Source organism: Toxotes jaculatrix, chromosome 20, assembly GCF_017976425.1.
Source record: "Toxotes jaculatrix isolate fToxJac2 chromosome 20, fToxJac2.pri, whole genome shotgun sequence".
In the NCBI taxonomy this organism is placed as follows: Eukaryota; Metazoa; Chordata; class Actinopteri; family Toxotidae; genus Toxotes; species Toxotes jaculatrix.
Window position 1 is genome coordinate 16,912,355 of NC_054413.1, and position 20,277 is coordinate 16,932,631.

General features: G+C 39.5%; 1 protein-coding gene across 1 annotated transcript in view; it reads right to left on the reverse strand.

Annotated features, from left to right (window-relative positions):
- Nucleotides 1-2,961: 2,961 nt before the first annotated feature.
- vstm2a (V-set and transmembrane domain containing 2A) overlaps nt 2,962-20,277 on the reverse strand; it is a 62,491-nt gene continuing 45,175 nt past the window's right edge. The window contains exons 3-5 of the mRNA XM_041066079.1: nt 17,877-17,927; nt 15,777-16,113; nt 2,962-3,038 (exon numbers count right to left, since the gene is read on the reverse strand). Coding sequence (XP_040922013.1) covers nt 2,962-3,038; nt 15,777-16,113; nt 17,877-17,927 — 465 coding nt within the window. The remainder of the gene's footprint in view (nt 3,039-15,776; nt 16,114-17,876; nt 17,928-20,277) is intronic.

The following is a 20,277-nucleotide window of genomic DNA, read 5'->3' on the forward strand; positions in this document are numbered from 1 at the left end:
CTGTTCTCCTCTTTGGTAATAGAGGCATTGTTGCCCATAAGCACGTCTGCCTCCATCAAAACCCAAACTCGTGACTCCGTTTTTTTTTTTTTCTTAACTAAGCATCATTTTTCCATCACTCTGGTCACAATATCAAATCAGTCATCACTTCAATCTTTCATTCCTCGTTATTCAATATGCTGCAAAGACCCACAGTCGAGTGAGTCCGCTAGATTACGATGAAAGCTTTATAAAGGAGATGTTTCTAATATATATAGATATATATATATATTTTTTTTGTCAAATACATTTTATCCAAGTTCATTTTGAAGAGATGATGACCCACTTTGGACTTGTTAACACTTGAATATGAGTACATGACACCATTGTTACAAGTACAGAACATCACTGGCCTCTGCCTTTTTAAGTTTTTTTCTTTTTAAAAAATGTTAACATGCTGATTATTTCATTTACAAGTTGTACAGATCTGTAACTTTTTACATGAGGGTTGGACAAAGTCAACATGTCCACTCAGACTGTGCACACTCTTTCCAAAGTGCTCGGGCACATTTCCAGTATAGCATCAACATCCAAATCGCATTCTCAGTACCTTAAAATAAGCTGTACTTTTTTTTTTTCTGCAAACTAAACATTCTGAATCATATTACATAACATGTCTCATTTCAAAACACAGCAGTCTATTTCCAGTCACAGCAGAGTGGCATATACATTAAAGTGATGCTAGATTAACTGTCCAAATACACCCTGAAGCTATCTGAAACTTGAGGGATTAGACAGGGTTGCCCGCTATTGCCCACATATCTTGTACTCAGGCTAGAAGCTGCTGATCAGGAGATGTCTCTGGTCTGATCCCAAAGCATGACATGCTCTGTCAACCTTTGAACCTCGATGCTGAATCAACAAGTTTCCCACCACAGTTCTTTGGGAATGCAGTACAACTATACAGGGGGAGAGAGGAGGGGGGTGGGGTGGGGATTTTTGCTTTGTCTGCAAAGCAGAATAAAAGCACGCAGTGAGGTGAGTATTTTGCTTTTTGAAAACGCACAGCACAGTAATTATTGGCAATTACATCTGCATGTTATGTATGAATGTTAGATTATACCATACAACACATGAGGAACTAGATAATCATGCTTCATGTGTGACCACCTTAAAGTTGGTGTAAGTTTTGGGCATCAATTGAGCAAAAAAGTAAAAATAAAAAAAGTATGTGCTTAGGGAACAATGTCTACCAAAATAAAATATTGATCTCATTGCAGGGCAACTGCTGCTCTCAATAGCAGCTTAGACTCATGGTAGATAACATTCACTTACAGCATGATTCTTGAGACATAAATCAACTATTCTATTATTTATAAATATTTTAGTTTGAATTGGAACACCTGAATTTCTGACGGATGGTGTACAATATATTCTTCGGCTCAAAAGTTAACAACAACAAAAGAATCCTGTGTATTCTGCATGTTACAGTGTATCATGGTCATGATCTGAACATAGGAGTTGTTGCACTGTGAAACCGAACAACACCTCTGCCTGTGTTTGTGTCAGATTGTCAAAGCGTTATGCTTATAAATGCTCTGCGTGGATAAAAATCTCAATGATATACATCGTTGAAAATAAAGCTGAAAAAATATAGATCTATGAGGGGGAAAAACATGAGTCATATGTCAGGTCAATGTTGATGATAAGCAGTTCTACTCTCTATGTTGCGCTGCATCTCTTGTTACCATCCAGTCACTAGAACATCTGCTTGTAAATGTGCGAACATGTGTTGGTGTGCTGGTTAAAACATGGTACAGACTAGCATTATTCATGATCCAAGGTGGGTAAATATGCAGTCATCCTCTGTAATAATGAGACATACCAGGGAGACGCACGGCAACTGAAGCATGCCATTTAAAACATGGTGCAGGTCAATTAAAATCAATCATCCAATGGTCACATATCAGGATTTTGAATGACTCACAAATTGTGACGTCCTTTTTTTTTTTTTTATTCCTACTGAGGATGCAATACAAATTAAAATGACAAGGGACAATTTGTTTTTCTTTTTTTTTTTTCCACACCGAAAGGTAGCACATTAAAATAAATAAACTAAATTCAACATACTGTAACACTGAGCTCCAAGTGTTAACTTATGTCGTTCAAATAACATGTGTCTTTTAAGCCTTCAGACCAAAAAGCATGCACAGCTGTATATGTATCGCTAACAAGATGTAAAATTATGCACATTAGATAATTTGGATGGCCAATACAGCTGAAAGAAAAATGAGGAATTTAACCTTTTTTAACCTCATGGTTAATGTTAACAGTCTAAATTAACATGTACTTGAATTTCTTTTGTATCTTTGAGAGGGCCTGAGTACCTATTCACAATGAAGCTCCATGGCCAATATGGTGAGTGTCAGCTATGTGTACAGCACATACAGCAATTCTAGGTGTTTCAAATAAAACATATATATATATATCTGGAATCATATATATTACACAAATATAGATTCTCCTTTTTTCTTGTTCACTTTTGAGCAATGAACACATGAACTGGAACATCGAAACAATAAGAAAGTCTTTCTTCCATGAGAATTATCCAATAAGATACAGAGTCTGTTTTCACACCAGAGCCCTGCACCTCAGATGGTGTTGAGTCGACGTCTGTACAAAAGGTAATCCACCTGGTTTAAAGGTGACTCGTGTTTACAGTGGCTAATAACAATGTGCTGGGTGCAAGAGCAGTGGTTGCTGGGAAATGAGGGCCAACTGTGCTGTCCGCATGGTGGGGGAGGGAAAATAAAACAGGCAATTTTCTCGTTCACTTTGGGAGCAAACAGAGAGAGAGAGAGAAAGAGAGAGAAAGAGAGAGAAAGAGAGAGAGAGAGAGAGAGAGAGAGAGAGAGAGAGAGAGAGAGAGAGAGAGAGAGAGAGAGAGCGAGATCTGGGAGCAAATCATGTCAGTTCTTCAAATTATAACAAGGCATCCCTCACCAAACCACACGCCAGAAGGAGGACAGCCAGTCCATAGCTGCATGATATTCTTGTACCTGTAAAGAGAAGGAACAGAGGATTAAAAACACATAGTTGACAGTACATTTCCTCCTCACTGGTTCCACAGACTTCTCTGCTTGTTAAACGGACAGCAATGAAAACTGTAGTGTTATATTAGAGGTCTGCAGCATATACAACTGAATGTAAAGCCAATGAGAAACAGTGGCTTGAGACGGAAAACACGGTTTACTTTCAATGGATTATATATGCTATACATTTCTACATTATGTAAACTAGAGTCCCATATTTACTCCCATTTTAGCTCCACAAACTGCTGAAAAAGTTTGTATTAAAAAACTTTATTATGGTCAAGTTTATTATGTATATGTGTGTGTGTGTGTATATATATATATATATACATATAAAATATATATATATATGAAAAGTCAGCAAAATAGTGGTGGTTTGTGAGGGGATATAATATCTGACATGAAAGGGAGATGCACAGAATGGTCCATTTTCTGTATTTTTTTCTTTTTTTTTTTTTATAATTGTTATTAATTTATATAACATGTGGTTGCCTGCTTGTGTTTCACCCTCCTCTGCATTTCACATTTTACACCATATGGTTTCATTAGATGAAGACCATAAGGCTGCAGTCACCTATAAAACCTGTCAGCACCACTTGGCTGCAGATTAGCATTTATAAACGTGGATTCAAATGCAGACGTAGAATCAGGCAAGGATTATTGTTTGGGTTAAAAGCATTAAACTCATTTCCAAACTTAAGGAAATCACTAAGCAATTCACACTCACATTGATCTCTGTGACTCAGCTGGTAGGCATTTAATAACACGCCACTGTTTTCCACTGTCACAAAACAGAAAACTGGGACTATGAGTTTCTGCTTTGTAACAAAAGTGGCGTATACATGTGTTGAGCTTGAATCTGAATTTAAAGTTGGCCATGCCTTGATCTGCATATTCATCTTCTCACACACACACACACGCATCATGCCGAGGCTGCTCGGCATAACTGCACAGCTGGAATCCGTAGAAAGTGACACAGCAGTCGAACACAACTGCCAAGGTCTAAAATGAACCCTGTGCTTATGATGATTGGACTTTAATTTAAACTTACATATTCTTACATGAATGCCACTATCTTTACAAGATAACCACAGAAAACTACAAGTGTAATCCCCCTTAAAGTAAACAGCCTTTGAACTGCTACATGGACGATTTACATGGGCAGCTACCGTCGTCTTGGCCCTAACAAGCTGCTATCATCACTGCAGGCATCTCTGACTGTTTACTGAGCGTCTGACATGACTAACAAGTGCAAACTAGAACAGAGTCTCCTCAGCTTACAGTTTGATTCGCCCGCATCTCGGGAACATCGAACCTGAAATGATGAGAGCAAAGTACCATATGACAACTGTACAGTTCTACGCAGCAGAGTTTTGTGGACAAAGTAGTTTACTTTCCATCAACAGAAAGTGCTTAGATAGAGAAAGAAAGGATCTGAGAAAGATGTGAGAGAAGTGAGAAACAAAAGAAGTACGAAGTTGTAATCCTGTGAAACAAGGCAGTACTTGGGAAATAGAAAGTGAAATATTCCCTAAATCATATTGACATTTACTGGATTCCTGTGTCAGACCAGGAGAGGGTTCTGAGATGGAAATCATCCAGAGGAACACTTTGTTCCTCGCGGCCCAGCTCTGGATTGTCTGTGCTGCTGGGGATTGGGGGATGAAGGGAGGAATGGTAAAAAGGGGGGGAGGAATGGAGGACAGACATGGAGAGCTTTGACCCTTTATTCCTCCCCACCACATCTCATTTAGCTTGAGGTGATCTACAAAACAGGAGTGCCACAGAGGAGCAGCAATCACTCTGGGCCAAAACATCCTTCACACAGAGAATAATTAATCAGCCTCCAGCTAAGAGTCAGAGCGAAGCATAGACGGGGAGACAGTACACAGAAATGTAGAGCAAAAACATGCACTAATCCAGTAATATCAAGCTTTTTACAGCAATCTCCTCAGCAAGTGTAGAACGAAAGTCAAAAATGTATCATTTCATTTAAAAAAAAAAAAAAACAATGAAAACCTCTTAATTATCACAGAGATATGGAGGATGCGTGTTTTTGGATACAGCCTCAGAAATAAAACAGCAGGTTTTCCTGCCTCCTGGTTTTATATTATCATCCTAACATGCTAAAGTAAGATGGTAAACATGGTAAACATTAAACCTGCTTAACAACAGCGTTGTCATTGTGAGCATGTTAGCATGCTGATGTTAGTATTTCGCTTAAAGAGCAGCCTCTCAGTGGAACTAAAACCCACTTGTTTACATTTGCACCATCACAGAAAGAGAATTTTTCATTGCTGGGAGAGTAACTAGCAGAAACTCCTGCTCCCGAGCCATGTACAGTATGTGGACTTAAATATAGAAAATCCATCAGTGGTGCTTTAGCAGCACTGCTTTAACCAGCTATGGCTCCTGGCTGCATTTTTATTATTACTATTATTATTTTTAAACGCAGCACATTGCTATTAGGCAATCAGTGCATGCTTGTGAAAGTTTGGTTGCAAAGATTTGTTATTCAAAGACTGAACAATGACTGTATTAGTTCACTTACTGCAAGGGTCACTGTTTTTGTAGATTGCATCAGGGCAGCCTTCTTATGAACTGGAGGCAAAGAGTTCCTACCACACTGCACAGCTTCAGAATCTCATCGAATTTCATCGAATAATTTGTTTGATAAACTGCAGATGAGCTAAAATTTTCTTTGTGTCACTGTGTATGTAAAATTTACGGTTATTCCAACTAGTTTATTGAGCATGACCCAAGGTTTAGGCGGTTCATTGGCACACTGTGTTCAGGCTGACTGCTAACAAATAGTGTTTGGCCACGGAGTGAAATCCCACTGCTTGCATTAATGCAAAATGAAAAAAAAACCAAAAACTAGCAATACCTGCACAGACGGGCTGGTACAACGGCTCACGTAAAACTATAGGTTCAAATATATAATGGGGACAATGGTGTCAGACATTTGGACCTTTGGATTGCTTCTTGGGTAAAAACACTCTGAGATGCAGGCAGGAGGGTGTAATGCGGAACTGTACATAAACGTTTCCTGAAACACAAGAAGACAGAAATACACTGAGGCAGGGCTACCAAGGATGGGTAATAATGACCCCCTTCTGGGTATAACACAGAATGATGGGTCACTGCATGCCACACATCTGTGCTGGGTCATTTCTTTAGTGTCAGTTCTGACATCTTCCAGACACACTCTTTAAAAAAAAAAAAAAAAAAATCCTCTGAATCAGCTCCAAATGTGGCTGCACTTCCTCTAAAAATCTGGTGATCAAGACACACTTGTACAGAGCAGGAGGGAGATTTTTATTCATACATTATTGATTTGCTGTTGTGCCGGCTTCTGTTGTTTTATATGGTATTTGCAAAACGTTTTTTTTTCTTTTTCTTTCTTTCTTTTTGCCTGTCTAAGAAAACACAAACAGTAAGAGAAGGCGCATGTAGATATGGTTTTATCAGCTAAAAAATAAGAGTAGCTGAGAAATCCAGTCAAAAATCACCTTCAAATACAAAACAAGCCCACCCCTGTCAATGTGTCAGTGATGTTTTTTCTCTTTTAATCTTCAGTTTTTACATTCAGAAGAATTTGTCTGCATTAAGGTAGACAAATGACATGACGTAATAATGTTTACCTAGAGGAGAATTTAGCTCTTACTTCATAGATTAGGCCATCTGTTCTGTCAGTTATGATAAAACTGGACTGAATAATTTAAAATTAATGTGCAGTCTCATATTTTCTCCATTGTTCCACAAATATTCGGAGAAAACACAACATCAGAGCTGGTACAGGAAAGTTGAATCTTTTCACATTTAAGACTTTGATGGTGAAGATACTTTTATGTATGCAGCACAGAACTGGATAAACTGTCTTTTCTATCCCTGACAACATCTGATATGTTTTATTTTATAATGCATTGGAATGCTGTCAATAAAACAAGTCAAGAAAACAAAGTCAAAGTCATAACTTAGATCTAGGAGCAAAGCCAGATTGCCACAGTGAAGTCTGATGGGGGAAAAAACAGATCACAGAGCAGTCAGACAGGTTGTAAACAAGCCAACTGTTTATCCACATGATCTTTACTACCGTTTCCCTACCTTGGGTTGTTGGGTTGTACCTATTCTGTGACCTTTTGTCAGAGGTTACACATAACTGTGAGCTGTGAGTAGTTTAGCCAAAGAATGACCTTTTCTTCTCAGATTGTTTCATCTGAATGATCTTTAAAGGCGGAAAGAGCTTCAATCCTGCAGCACAAGAAAAAGAAAAGATCTGAGTCATTAAAAAAATATGCAAAACTTTCGTTTTCTTTTCTCTAAATGTTCTGATCTGATCTTCTAACAACCGTTCATTTGCATCTTCTGGAATGTTAGAGTTCTTTTCAGAAGGTGTACATATCTGTGGGAAGTTACAGTTTAAAATTGCACCAAACTAACCGGAATAAATGTGATGGATGTTTGGAAAAGACAGTTGTTGTGAGGATAACACAAAAAATATTTTCGTGTGAAACAAAGAAGAATGATTGACACTCAGTGCTTAGCTTCAATCGGCAACATTTAACTAACCATGTCAGAAATCTCAGTGTAGTCTTGGACACAGATTTAAATTTTGACATGATTGGTTTAGGGTCAAAATTTCTGATCTACTGCAACGGTATGAACCATCCAGACCTTTTTAGATCTGAGTGAAAACTAAACATGGAGAAGCAGCATTCAGTTTTTTTTTTTAATGCACCACATATCTGAACAAACTCCCAGAAAACTAAAGATCTGCCTCAACTCTCAGTTCTTTAAAATCAGAACTTAAGAATCTTCTGTTTGCTTCAGCCTTTAATTAAATGAAATTTGGGGCAATTTATTTATATCACAGAAAGATTCTATGATACCTGAACACATTTGAGATTGTTTCACCTTGCTCTACCTATTATCATGCATCTGGTGTGAGAATGTTTCCATTTGTTCTATCCCTGACACCGAAAGTATATGTAAGCCGTCCACATACAACTGGAAAGCAACACTATGTCTAAAGCTATTACTCTCACGTAGAAAACACACACGTTCTCTTAGCTATTTTTTATGTGAGCTGTTTTTCACTTCAAAACTAACCTTGCCAGTAAGCATACTAAAGGTAAAGGTAGCTTCTGTGCCCCTGTGCTATTTTTAGAAAACAACAAAGGAAGAACATTTGTGAGTTATTGTTGTTTTTGTAGCGTACCATGCATTTTAATTGCTAAGTAAAGAAAAAAAATAAATAAATACAAAGAGTCCAGCAATTCAGCTGAATACTCAAAAAAATATGCTCTGCATGGGCAGTGATATTTGTGTATTATTTAATTTATCCACTGCTAAAAGCATCTCCACCCATTCCCTGTCATAGTCTGCTTGACTAGGTCACAATGTCTTTGCATGAAATTTGGAATTAACTTTACATGACTGTTCAGCAAAAGTGGGGAAGCTGTAGGAGAAGTGAATGCTTGGTGAAACAGGTTTCCATTTGCAGATATGATCAGGAGATGTCTGGCTTTTCTGTGATGTCTCACGATTTTGAACTGTTCATAATGCCACTTTATTTGAGTTTGCATTTTCTCCATCCTGGCTTTCCTCCACAGTCTGACTGCAGGCTGAATTATCTGTAGGTATAATGAGTGACTGTATCTGCCTGAGCTAGTAGAGACCTTTTCAGGCTTTCTTGGTACATGCTGGGATAGAATAGAACCCACAATGAATACTCTTCATTTTGTCCTACTTAACCTAACACAACACTCCACATTTTGCCAAAATGTTTTTGGCTCGGTGAAATGGTGATGTGGAATATCGATTCCAGGCCAGCGAGGCAGTCAGGTTCAGTGAGGCAGAGAGGTGAATCACCACAGCACCTCCACAGGGAGCTCAAACTGGCTTAGTGCCAGTTCCATCTATTCCTGCTGATCCCTGGCTGGCCGACTGGCTAGCTGACTGTCTCTTTGACTCGCTCCCTTACTTGCCTGGTGGCTCTGTTATGAAACTTGCTGTCTGGTTTGCTCGTTGACTGATATGCTCTCTGAGTGACTCTCTGCCTGCCTTAGCCATGACTGGATTTTTGGCTGACTGACTAGTTGAATATAAGTGGATGTCATTACCTTGGAGCTTGACTGTTTAACTGTGGATGAGGCTAAATGTGAAAACACAATCTGTTATGTGATGTACAAGCTCCAAAATTACCATCCACCACATTTGAGAGGATCACACCAGCAGTTTTGTGTGTCTCAGCCAACATTACTGCAACCATTTTCCAAACCATATAGCCATAAATGACATGAGCGCTAATTAGGGCTCACCGTGGAGTAGTGTGACTTATTGCTCAGTCTTCTTAGTATGTTTCTTTCCTCAAACAAAAATCCTGATTCTATGAATTTTTCAGCTTTTGTCAACATCCATTTTCTACCTGTTGCCATGGGAAGTCACAGCAGTGGAATGTAAATGAGTACTTGCATTATATTTGAACCTAATTTGAGTGTTTCCTTTTTATGCCTTTTTCTACATCTACTCTTCATTTCAAAGGGAAATGTTCTATTTCTCACTCCACCACAATTATTTGACTGCTTTAATTAGTAGTTGATTTATAAACTAATTATTTTTTCATCCAAAACATATGAAGAGCTTACAAAATATAATACTTTATCATATATTAAAAACTAAGATTAAACTAACAGTAAGTACAAGTAGAGCTTGTAGCCTACAAAATGTGTAGCTAAATAGCTGGCTTACAAAATTCTTAAAGATTTTTCCTCTTTGTTTTCAGTTCTTGGTTTGCTATGAAGCCTTAATTTTAAATTTCTTATCTACACCTTGATGTTCCCATAAAGCAATAATATGAATAAAATCTGACTTAGGTTTTTACAGAGGAGACTGTGTCCATGTCATGTACATTTGTGGAAAGTGAAATATCCAAACAAAGATTCCCCAGAACTCAGCCTGAGATGTTTTGGTGTCTTTGATAATGCTTGGTTTGTAATGACAGAACTTGTTAATGGAACATAATGCTAACCAAGATAAGACACCCTTTCTACCAAAACACTACCTTGCTGCTAATTCCATGGCTGTCCTACTCCATGTGAACCAGATTAGCCAGAACAATCTGTAACTTTCATTCACACTGCATAATCTATGTTAATGGGAATATTATTATTAATCAGAAGAGGCCCTAGAACGAATCCCTGAGGAACTCTACATACTATAAAATTATGTTTGCCTCACCTTAGTATTGCAACAATAGCTTTATGCTAATTTGAAAGCACCACTTTAACCCAAAATAACCAACCAAATATCTCCTGACACCTGAAAATCATTAAGAGGAAATAAGATTTAGTTTATGATTTTAGGTACTGTTCATTGATTATCAGATACATTACTCTTGGTAGGTGAATTTTTAGTTATGTTGACTGGTTTTGAACACATATGACAGAAATTTATCACATTTGTGCCGTCCCTGTGTTTCCCCATGCTTCTACTGCCTGTTGGACACAAACTGCCACTGCTGCAGCATCATTTTGTGAGAGGACATGTAGCCACATCCACCATGAGACTTCAGTGTATCTTAGACTCGGGCTTTCTCCCGACCGTCCACTCACAGACATTAACCAGATTTACATGTACTCACAAGAGTAGTGTGAGTGAGGAAGGACCAGTGGAAAGGTCCACTTGAACCTGAAGTGACACATTGGCATTGCGTGCGACTGCTTGAGCAATATGAATGCAACCGTGAACAGCAGTCCTGCTGTTCCTAACCACCTAGCGGAGCGATGACTCATTGGTGTTCTTTCCTTAGACATACGCAGTCGAGGCAGTTTAAAAAAACATGGTGGTTCTTAAAAACAAGGTCAGTGATTTTTTTTTTTGGATGAATGCTTATGCAATCAAGCTGAGTCCATATTTGTTTTTCTTTCATGTGGGAACCAGGCGGGCCTCAGGGGTGGAGGGACAAGTCTGGCTTCGGGGACATTTTTCTTTCTTTTTTTTTCGCATTCAGCTCCGGTCACCTCTGAGCTTTGAGAGAACAACACTGCCAGGAACGATGGAGGCCGAGCTGTGATCTAACAACAGCTGACACACTGGTGGGGAGTAGCTGTGAACAACCACTCTGCTGCTGCTGCTGCAGCCGCTCCACCAGCCACAGCCATATTCCCCCCATCTGGAAAGTGCCTCATTGTTTACAGATGCAGCAATGCGGAAAAGGAAAATATCTGCACTCTCCCAGGTTTAATTTCATCTCAGCCCATTTACCTATTGTTGCTCATCTGCCTCAAACCTGAGCGCAGGAGTAATAGAACTCTGTCGCCCTCAGCCGTAACACCTCCCTGCCGCTCATAGAAGGTGGCTAAGGCTGCCTGAGCAGCTACAGAGAGGCATTTATCAGTGTCAGACACACCGCACAGAGGACTCACTGCAACACAGTTGTCAGCATAATTTGGCTGCCTCATAATCTCCGACTCTGCAGCCCGGGGGATTATTCAACTTTTTACCTCTATTCAGTGGCAAGTAATATCTTTCTGTGTTTTGCTTCAGGGTGCAGAGGGCTATCTGAGCCCAGAGCAGGGCTGATTTTGTGTTTGAACTGTCTGACCAGTGGGGAAAACGACTGGCATTTATAGATGAGAAGGAGCAGTACAATTATAACACAATTTGATGGAGAATTTAAAATATTGCCAAGAGTTAATGAGAACATATTTACCCTGAAGCACCTGAGGGTAAAGTGTGTAGGCTGCTACACAGGGACCTGTGATGTTAGAAGTTGAACAACCTGAAGATTCAAGACTGATTTCCTCAGCTTTGCTACGCTGAAGTCCAAAAGATAAGAGGAGAATCTGGACAATGTAAATGTGCATTGTGCATCATGTTCTCCCAGCCATCAATTTGTCTCACTGCACATTGCTTACACGCTTACATATAACCTGTGTAAGCAGCCAATTTCTATAAATATGTTTGTCTATTAATTATGAGAATATTGCCACACCAGTGTTTTTTTTTTTTTTTTTTTTGATGGTTTGACACAGTTCTCATCAGAAAAATATATGGCATCGATGATTTGTAAAACAACATATGTTTGCATTTTCTGACAAGCATGCTCTTAGGTTTATGCAAATAACAGTCTGTGCACTGTGATGTTTTGTAGATGTTGTTATAGTGTCACAAAATCCTATGGGGAGGTGCAAAGGGTCTGACTTTGACGACTTTGAAGATGTTGCTTTCCTCCCAATATCTGCCAAACCTAAGCCCAACAGATTTAGATGCCTGGGTTAACAGGTCACAGGGTGCCACAGGGTGCCAGAGCAGAAAATGTACATATTGTATGGGTTGCTATAAAGGGCAGTGACAAACAACCTGCACCCTTTCCCTCATTTCAGATAAAAAAAAAAAAAAAAGTTTCATTTCATGTCCGTTTCATGCCAGGAAGTGCAAATTTTATGGGAATGGCCAAAAATTACACACTAACATCAGGTGGAAAAACAGTCCTCTCTGGTTGAAAGTTAAAGGTATATTAGATGTGGTATATTAGAAGTGTGCTTGATGAAACCTCATATATGACCTCAATCCCCATACTTCCTTACAGATCAGTATGGGTTCTGTTTTTTTTAAAATCATAATTACACACATTTTAATGCAGTGTAATGTCTGAATTAGTTATACTCTGGTATTACATTTCCTGATTTATCATAATTTTAACTATGACAACAGCTTGTACCAAAACATTGGACATTCCCTCTTTGTTGCTGCTGGTAATCATTAATAATTGAGACTTAAGATTGCTTGCATATTATTTCATTCATAAAAAAACAGGCTACAGTAAGTGGATAATCCAATGTCTCATTGGATTTGTTCACATTTCTGTGGTTACTGTAAGCTAATGTTATTAACACGTGGAGCCGTGTCCTCTGGGCTGTTCAGACATATGAATTAAAATAGCTTGGACAGTGACAGCTGTTTTCTCATTGTGAATGAGACCTGTCTTTGCAGCCGTGTGCCCCCCTCCCCCCGCTGAGCTCGACAGATTCAAAAAGCACCCAGCTACAGTGCAGGGAAAGTTGAGACTTTCCCTGCACTGTAACCATATATATCGATGCCACAGAGCTCTTTACTGCACCACTTCACGATGTGAACAGTTCTATGAAATGTCTGTAATGAGTTAATGGGAGATAAAAATAAGAAGAATGACGCATTGAAACTTAATGGCAGACATGGTGACAGCTTATACATGAGAAAACAACTGTCCAGTCAGAGCCTGTCAATTACATTCTCGACACAACACACCTCCAGAGCTACACATTCATGAGAGGTCAGATACTGCCAACTGCTTTGTATCAGCGTGTTTGAACTCACTGTCCAGCAGAGCATTTGTTTCATGTAAATTTAAGTATCCCGTCATAAAATCTTAGAAAATGTCTCATATGAGATAGTGAATGTGAGTGATTAGTGATTAGTAGCTGTGTATTATTGCTGTTTCTTGAATAGGTGGATTTTGCTCGTGTTTGTCCAAGAGAATTGCTGCGAACACTGCTGACCTCCGAATAAATGAAAGGGTTAAATTATTCCCCACAAGCTTGGAGCATACATTCTCCATTTCTTGCAAAGGCTGAACATGTCTGCGCTCACCAAGGCGGCTCAGTGGGCATTGCACCGCACACATCTTTGAAAGGATTTCTTCGCTACTGCTTGATGAAGGACAAAGGTAACATTAATATTCTTTGCAATCTGCTGAATGTAATTACAGCCTGGGTATTAGAATGAATTGGCAGTTAAAGATGCGCTGGAGCTCCCATGATACACAAATACTGCAGTAAATCTCATGAATTACACTTGTTCAATAAAAATAATAACTTTAAGCCTGAACGTGTAGCGTTTTTCGGTGCTTATAATATCTTTAAAATTATTCTTGTTGTGTAATTTTATTTATTTTTTTGTCTGTAGAAAAATGAGACAATTCGAGTGAAAACTGTTGAGCCCCTTATAATACAGAAAGTTTTAGATGCACCAGAGGACGCCTACCTGAGGAGCTCAGTAGCTGTTCATCCGGCATGAGAATTTTCTAAAATATATCAAGGAGCCTGACTGTGTAATGTCTTCAACATTATCATTAAAGTCTTAAAATCAATTTTAAAACTCACGGGGCAGCCCGTGGAGAGAGGCATGAATGAGTGAAATATGTTCTCATCTCCTAGAATTAGTTAAAAGCCTTGAAGCAACAGTTTGGTATGCTATACTTGTAGCTGATCCCTGAATAGAGACTCCAGTTCAGCTGGATGGAATAAAACAAAGACCAATATCTGTATTGGCTTGAAAACAACCTCATTTTGGTTGGGATCCTCAGCTGAAGGAAACAAGACTGCATCATCCTGGTCACTTGGCAATCAGTAATAATTATTAATATTTTCATGGTGAGTGGTTCTTCTAAACAGCCACTCACTGTAACCACTCTCCTCCTGGGCTCTGCGAACACATAATGCACACCCATAAGCTTCGCTCCAACCACACACATCTCCTTGCTGATGATTGGCTGGCCTCCATTACCCCTGACTGAATCACTTTCCTCTGCGTCCCCTTCCAAAACACACCAGCAAACAGAAAGCCAACATATTTTTCAGATGCAAAGAACGGGCAGGCAAATACAAAACAATGCATGTGCTGTACAGTGGTAACATGCAGGTGGCTGGGCCGCAAGGGGATGAAATACGCTATGAGACGGGACTCAAGACCTCGAATGTTTCTATGGAGATGCACTGAAATTCTTGACCTTGTTTCTCAATTGCCAGGTATTCTGAATGGCTCTTAATGGTATTTCTATTTACAACTTATGTGCGACATGTGCAGGTGTGCTGCTTTCCATAGTGACAGATATGGTCAGAATACGCAGTAAAAAAACATTATATTTAAATGAAACCCTCAACTAAGGATCCTCAACCTGACTGGCTTTGAAATATAAAATATACAAGACATTAGTTGGACTGGCAATGGGACAAATCCCGCTGGGCTGCCACATCTGTGGGCTGCTGGACTGTTAAAATATCCATTAAGCTTTTTACTGGTTCTGTCAGTCTTTTTACTGGTCCTCTCTGTGTGCCTGTCATTCAGGATGCACATGAGAGTGTGCTGTGTGCATGTTCTGGCCAATCACAACCGAGTCATGGTAGAGTGTCAGCAACGATGCATTAATACTACCTGACTTGTGAAGTAAACTAAACTAAGGTCACCTGGCCACCTTCTCTGATTTGTGGCTCTCAAATCACAGTTTTGGGCTTTAACTCTTGTTTTGCAACACCTGCGTTTTATCTTATCAGTTTTGAGAGAGTAGAAAATCTCCACAGTGTCTCTTTAGCTTTTAAGAGCCTCCAGACACTGAAGGTCTCGCTCTCATTGGATCAACAGAGTGAATCACAGAAATGTGTCGATAATTCTGAGTGACGCAGGTGCACTGGTCTCCATCAGCCTGCCTTGAAGCATGGGTACCTTTCTTATAAGGGAGATCTGCACCATTTTAGACCTAGTTGTTGTATAACATTGTCAACCAAACAACCCCTTTTTAACCAAAATAAGTTGCTCACAAAAGTGTCAAACACATCAGGAGTGTTGTGGATCAAACTTCATGCTGGCAATAAAATCTGTGGCTGTGAGTCTTTTTTGTGTTTCACAGTGTCCTCGTTATGTAACCCTCCCTTAGGGCCTTACCTGAGCCGGGGTTGTGTTTAGCTGTATTGGAGGACGTGTGAGAGGTGGAGGTTGAGGCCACCCTCTGGTCTGAACTCATGCTGTCCTGGCCCAGAGATGAGCTGGACTTTCTCGGCTTCTTGTCCGTCAGGTGCAGTGGGGAGGTCTTCTTGGGTGGCGGCAGTGGTCGCCGTGGCCTGGCCGTGGCGTTGACCTTAAGCCAGGCTTGGGCTTTGTACTCCACAATCTCTCCGTAGTTAGCTCGCGTCACCCGGCACTCGTAAAGTCCTTCGTCACTCTTGCTGACTCTAGAGATCTGCAGCTTGTGTGAGATGTCGTTGCCCTGGACTTTCACTGTCTGTTAGTGTAATTAAAAGAGACCACACTGTCATAACCTCAGACAGTATGATATACAGTAACACCACAAGGCTTCATTACATATTATGTCACTTTAATACTACTAAATGCTACAGTATCCTCATCCTGTGACACTTGGATAAGAGCAAGTTCACAAGCATGTTGGCCTTGGTATAAATTAACCTGTACAGAGATGACAGTGATTATTACAGATGAAAATATTTAGCAAAAGCACAGATTTCTTGGTTGAGAAAGTATGAAATATAGTTTGCAATGTCATAATACAACCAGAAATTTAAGGTGTAGCAAACAAATATAGCAGACAAATTTATATTTCCTCATGGTTTCTAACATCATATCACCCAGCCCCTGTTTTAATTTCGTTTTATTTATATATCTACTTGTTTTTCCAGGGTTAGCATTCGTTTACTTTCTGGAACTGGAATTTACCTTTAAAAATACACAGAATAGCTTCATCTGAGAGCAGTAATTTTACTCTAAATATGGCTGTTTGACTACATCTGGACTCCAGTGAGGTCATCCTAAAGAGGATGGTGGAGTGCAACGGGAAGTAGTATTGAAAGCCCCTCTGGGCACAGAATGCACATAGAGAGTGGCAGGAAAATAGGGGCGGACTAGTTGCTGGGCCATGAATGCAGGAAGGGAACCACTATGACAGTAATTATACACTGCCACTGATTTCACTGATTAGCTCCTTTCTCTAGTTGAAGGTGTATTATTTGGGGAAATCAGCTGCTGTTGTGTTTGCTTGGAATGAAGCGCTGCCAACGTGGGTCACGACGGCACATGGCTGAGAAGCACTGGGCTACGACCGTATGAGCTCAGATTAGGGTCAAAATATTTTGAGTTTGTAAAAGTGATGTTCACAAATAATTCTAAACTTAGTAGCTGCAAATCAGCCTTTGTAAACCTGTGGAATAAATCTGAATGAGAATGTTTGTAGGTGCTGAAAAAATGTAAAAAAAATAAATAAATGAATGAATAAATATATAAAAAGAAATTAGAGGACAGTCCAATCACAAGGCATTGTCCAGACTGCAGGCAAGGGGTTTGTTGCCTTCATCTCCACCGTAGTTCTTGTAAGATGTAGTAGATTTTTAAGATGGATGAAGGTGCAGGCTCATCTGTAACCCAGGTGGTTTTGTACACAGCACATTTAAGGCACAGCACATAACATTTACCATTATTTTATTCAGCATGATCAAATGTTATTAAACCCACCACCGTCTACACTACACCACTACATCTTTCAGGACCTGTGGTGCAGATGAAGGTAATGCAATTACCTGCCCTCTGATTGGACTCTGCTTTGAGACTGGACTGTCAGTGTCCAATCAGATTCAGATGCAAAAACAAGGTCAACAAATTGTACTCATATCTTTAGTATCACACATACAGTGTGGGAACTTGAAGCACTGAGTTTTACATGCAGTTTTCTGCTTTGTATATCTGCACAGATGTTAACAAAAGTGTTTCCTTTTTCACAATGTCATTGTGTTACCTCACTAGTGATTTAATGTGTTCACTGATTTTATTCATGCTCCTTTTTTCCCCCTTTTTCACAAATACAGATCTTTTCCACACATGTACAAATCTGAATTTCTCATGCAGCTGTGTTTTTACAGGTTTACAAAGGTTCATTTACAACTACAAACTTTGGAATTATTTCTGAACATCACTTTCCAGTCTCTAATAACTTCTAGTCTACAAGACAGGGAATACGTGACATGTTCTTCAACTTACACTTATTTTTGTCCCCTCGTCATCAGGATCAGGCTCTGGTATCATCTCCATCTGGGCACACAGAAAGAAAGAGAAAGAGAGCATTAGCAAAGTGATATTATCCTGCTGAGAGCAGTAGCTCTTAAAGAGCCACTCTGAGGACACATTCAAAGAAGTATTTTATGCAAGTCTAGTCCCTAAAACCAACTATGACACTACTATGACAACTCCGCAAAAAGGCATCATCAATCCAATGATGGTTATAAATCTTTTATTCCAGCATCAGCACATAGTTTACAGACTGAGTGGCTGCATTCCTACTGTTCTGCCTTTAAAAATAAATGCTCAAAGATGTCACTCTTGCCACTGTTTTTGATTTATTTTTAGATTCTTTGAGTGGTTCTGTGGAGAAATTAAAGACAGCTTCCAGACGGCACGGCGAATCGCGGGGAAAAACTGGTTCAAACCAGGATGCTGTGTGACAAACTAACAGCTTCCTGAGACAAATTATGCCTCAAAACCTCCATCAGTCTCTGCAGTAAAAGTAATATTACCCATAAAAACTTATGACAAATAATAAAATGTCAGAATGCCGGGAATAGCTTTTCAGTAAAAAAAAAAAAAAAAAAAAAATTCAAAGCAGAAAAAAAAACCAAAACACAGAATAGCAGACCTTCTGGGCACAAGAAATGCCCCTGTTTGAGGCCCAGTGGCATAATTCTAGCACGGTGGCAAGCACTAAGCCTACAGCCTACATCATGGACTGGGCATTGATTTTAGAGGCTATAATTTATTTATCCAACATCGGATGCCAAATGGATGTGTGCCCGGATAAAAAAAAAAGTCTGCTGACTACAAAGCTGAAGAAGAGCAAGAGCGGTGCAGCAGAAAAGGCTTGGGAGAAGGAGGAGGAGGAGGAGGAAGTTTCTTCAGAGGACATGGAAGCTATTGGCTCCACAGCTGAGACAAAAAAGGAAGGGCAGGAGAGGGATAAGATGGCTACTTATGAGCATTTGCTCGAGAGAGCGTTCCTTCAAGCACTGTAATTACCTCAAAGGAACCGAGCGCTTTTCTCTGGAGGATGTTCAGCCGACACGTGATTAATGAGCAGAATTAGAAGCCATAGCTTTCCCTGTCTGCATGTATGCATGACTCTTACATCTCGACTCCACAGACGGACCTGGCATCCTCTATTTTATCAAGGAGACATCTTTAACGGCGAGGCAGGATTAATTGTCCTCAGTCTTGGCATAGGACTGTTTCAAGCCATCAATTTCTGCCTTCTCTTTTACAAACTTCACAGTAGTTAAATGGGCTGGGTGTGTAGTCTATATATGTCACCTGAGGAGGACAGAGGTAGAGCTGCAGTGGAGGACACAGATCCTGGGCTCTGCTCTGCACATAGTGGCTGCCTCAGTTTGCAAAACATGGCCACAGTGACAAAGAAGATGGAGCGAAATAGTTTAATTGCTTCTCACACATTTCATTATGGAAAATCCTATGGGGCTATTAAAATGGCTTTTCATCACAACACAGCTGAACTCTATTATTTTCCAGCTTCCAGCGTCTAATTGATTAGTGCATTTTTTTGTAATATAAAATGAATGGTTTTAATTCTTTGTTTTAATTAAAATCCTTTACTGACTTCTCTCAAAGCAGTAACACAAGCGACATACTGTCACTGCCGCATTGATTACTTCGTTAGAAATGGCGGATAGCTAAACTTTCTAATCAGCGATCTGGGAATTTTGTATTATTTTTCTGGAAGTTCAGTTAAAGTGGAATTACACTGACCATCACAACGAACAGTACTTAGCCTGCGTAATGTCTTCTATGTCTTTGCATGAGCTTTGTCAAGTCTGAGAAAATATTGTAACCTGTGCTTGGAGAGTTTCTTTTTTTTTTTTTTTAAGGAAAAGCCAAATATTAATTGAATTTGATAGTTTGCAGGTGTTGTAACCTGCAGAAAGGCTCTAACAAAAATAACATTATGGACTGTGGATTTTGGAGTTGCCTGTGATTGAGCTGGAAGTTCATCGGATGGTGAAGAACACGAACTTCAAACGCAACCACAGACATTTATCGAGAAGGCCTTGAAAATAAGCATAACATTGTTTGCTATATTCTGTTCGGGCTGATCAAAGGCCCAGTGGAATGAATTCTTTAACAACTGATATTTATGTACTGTACTGTCTGGGAGCAACTTCCTCCTGCACTGTGTTTTAGTCACTTTGATTTCATCATTCTCTTAATCATCGCAAGCTCTTTTGATGCCAAGCTTCAAACACGGTAGCTGCTAATCCAAACATTTTTTTGTTCTTCATGACGTTAAATGAGTCTATTTGTGCACATATTGAACGTATTAAATTCTCTGCTTATAGCTATAGTGAAGGACTGAGACACTGCTGATTTAATGTGGTTC